General features: G+C 50.2%; 1 protein-coding gene across 1 annotated transcript in view; it reads right to left on the bottom strand.

The window, feature by feature from the left end:
* The window catches only part of Taf6l (TATA-box binding protein associated factor 6 like), a 12,598-nt gene extending 10,536 nt beyond the window's left edge, over positions 1-2,062 (bottom strand). The window contains exons 1-2 of the mRNA XM_028857967.2: positions 1,934-2,062; positions 813-869 (exon numbers count right to left, since the gene is read on the bottom strand). Of these exons, the coding sequence (XP_028713800.1) occupies positions 813-829 (17 nt within the window). The 5' untranslated portion in view covers positions 830-869; positions 1,934-2,062. The remainder of the gene's footprint in view (positions 1-812; positions 870-1,933) is intronic.
* Between the last annotated feature and the right edge of the window lie 962 nt (positions 2,063-3,024).

Below are 3,024 nucleotides of genomic sequence, written 5' to 3'. Positions count from 1 at the left end.
CCCCTGCCTTGTTCTCCTCCCCAAATCTCTTTGACTCAGTGATCAGTGTTCAAATGTTACCTGCTCAGGGAGCTCTTCCCAGATCGTGTAAATGTCCCTGTCATTTGTCTTTAAAGCAGTTCTGAGGCAGGAGCATGGACGGTTCAAAGCCCACCTGGACTGTGAAGTGAATTCAAGGCTACCCTAACAACTCAGACTATCTCAAACTAAAATGTAAAAAGAAGGCTGGAGCTGAAGTGATGGCGCACACCTTTAATTCCAGCATTCAGGAGGCAGAGACAGGTGGATCTGAGTTTGAGGCCAGCCTGGTCTACAGAGCAAATTCTAGGACGGCCAAGGTCACACAGAAACCCTGTCTCAAGAAGAAAAAAAAAATTAAAAATAATTAAATGAAATTAAAAAAAAAAAGGCTGAAGATATATAGCTCAGTCGTAGAGAGAGTTTTCCTAACACGTGTGGGCCCTAGGTTCAAACAGTCTGTCAGTACACAACGGCAAACCTTTTGTGTGTGTGTGTGTGTGTTTGCAGAGTTCATACCAGAAGACAACCTTGGGTATCGTTCCTCCTGAGGATCTGTCTACTTTGCTTTTTGAGACAGGGTCTCTCACTGGAACCTGAGGTCCACAGATTAGGTTAGATTGGCTGGTCAGCAAGCTCCCGGGACCCGCCTACCTTGGCATGCCCAGGGTTGGGCGACAAGCTCACTACACCCAGCTTTTTACCATCATTCCTACTCATTTTAAAGGGGTGCTGAGACTCATCACGTGGTCCCCAGAAGACCGTAAGCTGCGCACCATAATCTGTACACTCACCTTTGCATCCCAAGCATCCAGCAGTGTCAGCACATACCACACCCTCATCAACACTTGCTGAAAAGAGAAAGAACAGTTACAAAAGTCCCGCTAGTCCTGGAACTCTGTAGACCAGGCTGGCCTCAAACTCAGAGATCCGCCTGCCTCTGCCTCCCAAGTGCTGGGATTAAAGGTGTGAGCCACCACTCCTGGCCTAGAACTGCTATTTTTCTTTTTCTTTAAAGATTTATTTTTATGTGCATTGGTGTTTTATCTGCATGTATGTCTAACTGAGGGTGCTAGACCCCCTTGAGCTGGAGTTACAGACAGTTGTGAGCTGCCCTGTGGGTGCTGGGAATTGAACCTGGGTCCTCCAGAAGAGCAGCCAGTGCTCTTAACCACTGAGCCATCTCTCCAGCACAGCTATTTTTCTAAGTACATAAATGTCTGTGGCTTCCAGCTAGCAACCCTCTAGCACCTCATCCTATCCTCATTAACAACAAGATATATAATATACATTTTGTCCATTTCACAAAGCCACGAAAGTTATAGATCAGAGAAGTTACCTAGATTGTCCATGACCAACCAGTAATCACTGAGTAATTAGATGGCAGGAACTAGAACCCTTGTTGTAAATTAACTCGGGATACTATATTTACGAGCAGCTGGCTGGGGTTTGAACTAGGCCTGGCTTCATAGTCAAGGATTTGGAGTAGCACCATTCATTAGACTACCACTGGAGGAGTACGCTTCGGTTTTCCCATCTGTGAAATGGGAGCACCCATTCTTGTGGAAAGCCAGGAGAGAGTTTCTCTATTTTTGTCCCCCTATTGAGACCTCACAAAGTCCGGTCTGTGACCAGGGTCTACCACCCCTCAGTCTCCTGCCCTGCACATTCTCAGTTCCAAGTCTCTCTGACCAGGAGGCGTGGGAACCGACCTCCAAAGGCCTCTGGGTTGCGCATCCTCCGACCCACCCTTCCTTCATCCCGGGTCCAGAGGGCGTGGGTGGAGTGGGGAGGTCAAGGGTTACGGAACTTGTGTCACGTGCTCGGTGAAGGGGGCGGGCTCCCGCGGGCTCCGCGGCTGGGGAGCCGCCCACCGCGGGACGCGAAGCCCTGGGCCCCGGTAGGGCCTGCTCACCTGCGGACTCCGGCGTTGCGAGGGCGCCTGCCGGGGAGGCGGCGGCCGCTTCCACTCACCGGCTCACGCTAATTCCCTCTCTCGGAGCCCAGGCTCCGCCCTCGATACGCGGAGCCAATCGGTGGCCGGCTACCGAGTTTCCCGCCCACCAGTAGACATCCTGTCTCAGGATTGGTCAGTGTGAAAGAGCGGCGAAGGCACCGAGGTGTCGTTGGTCACGTGAGGGGCGCTTCTTAAAGCAACCGCACTTGTTGGTTGGCTAGCAGGCGGTGTGCCCTGGCTTGCATTGAATTACCGTATTCTCCAGAGAGATAGTCCTCGTTCCCTTGAGCTTGCTGTTCCAGAGCTAACAAGTTTTTTGGATTGTAGTGAAGCTTTTGGTGCCTGACTTCGCTTTCCTCTTCAACCTATCTCTCCAATAATGTCCCCAACAGCAGCTGCTACTTCCCCTTCCCAGAAGAATAGACGGGGTTCCCAGAGCTGTTGCCTGTGGACAGAAGCGACTTCTGGCCGGGTGTGGTGGTGCACACCTTCAATCTCAGCACTAGGACGGCAGATGCAACATATACATTTTGTCCGTTTCGCAAAGGACTTTTGTGAGTTCGAGGCCAGCCTGGTATGCAGTGACTCTAAAGAAATCCAAAGAAGGTACAGACAGGCAATGGTCGTGCTCGCTCTTAATCCCAGCACTAGGACGATAGATGCTAGCGGATCTCTGTGAGTTCAAGGCCAGCCTGGTCTACAGAATGAGTTCCAGGACAGAAAAAAAAAAAAAAAAAAGACGAGGAAGAGGTATTTCAGGCTGAGCCAAACACTTCAGAAAAGCTCTGAACTCTGCTCTTTAGGCCCACGTCTCCCATTCTCCTGACTCGTGTCCTACACGATAGACTTACAGTTCATACTATAGGTTTATAGGCTACAACTCATGCACTAACAGCTCTTTCCTAAACTCCTGTTGGGACAGTTCATGTGTGTTCTTTCAATTCCCCCGCCCTTTACCCTCTTCCTTTTGGGAAAAGATCTTACTTACATTTCTGCCTGGCCAGGAACTCGTTATATAGTCCAAGCTGTCCTCACAAGCCTCTCCAAAT

This window comes from Peromyscus leucopus, chromosome 1 (assembly GCF_004664715.2).
Source record: "Peromyscus leucopus breed LL Stock chromosome 1, UCI_PerLeu_2.1, whole genome shotgun sequence".
Taxonomy (NCBI): domain Eukaryota; kingdom Metazoa; phylum Chordata; class Mammalia; order Rodentia; family Cricetidae; genus Peromyscus; species Peromyscus leucopus.
Note: the sequence above shows the minus strand (reverse complement) of the source record. Positions and strands in the feature narration are given on the sequence as shown.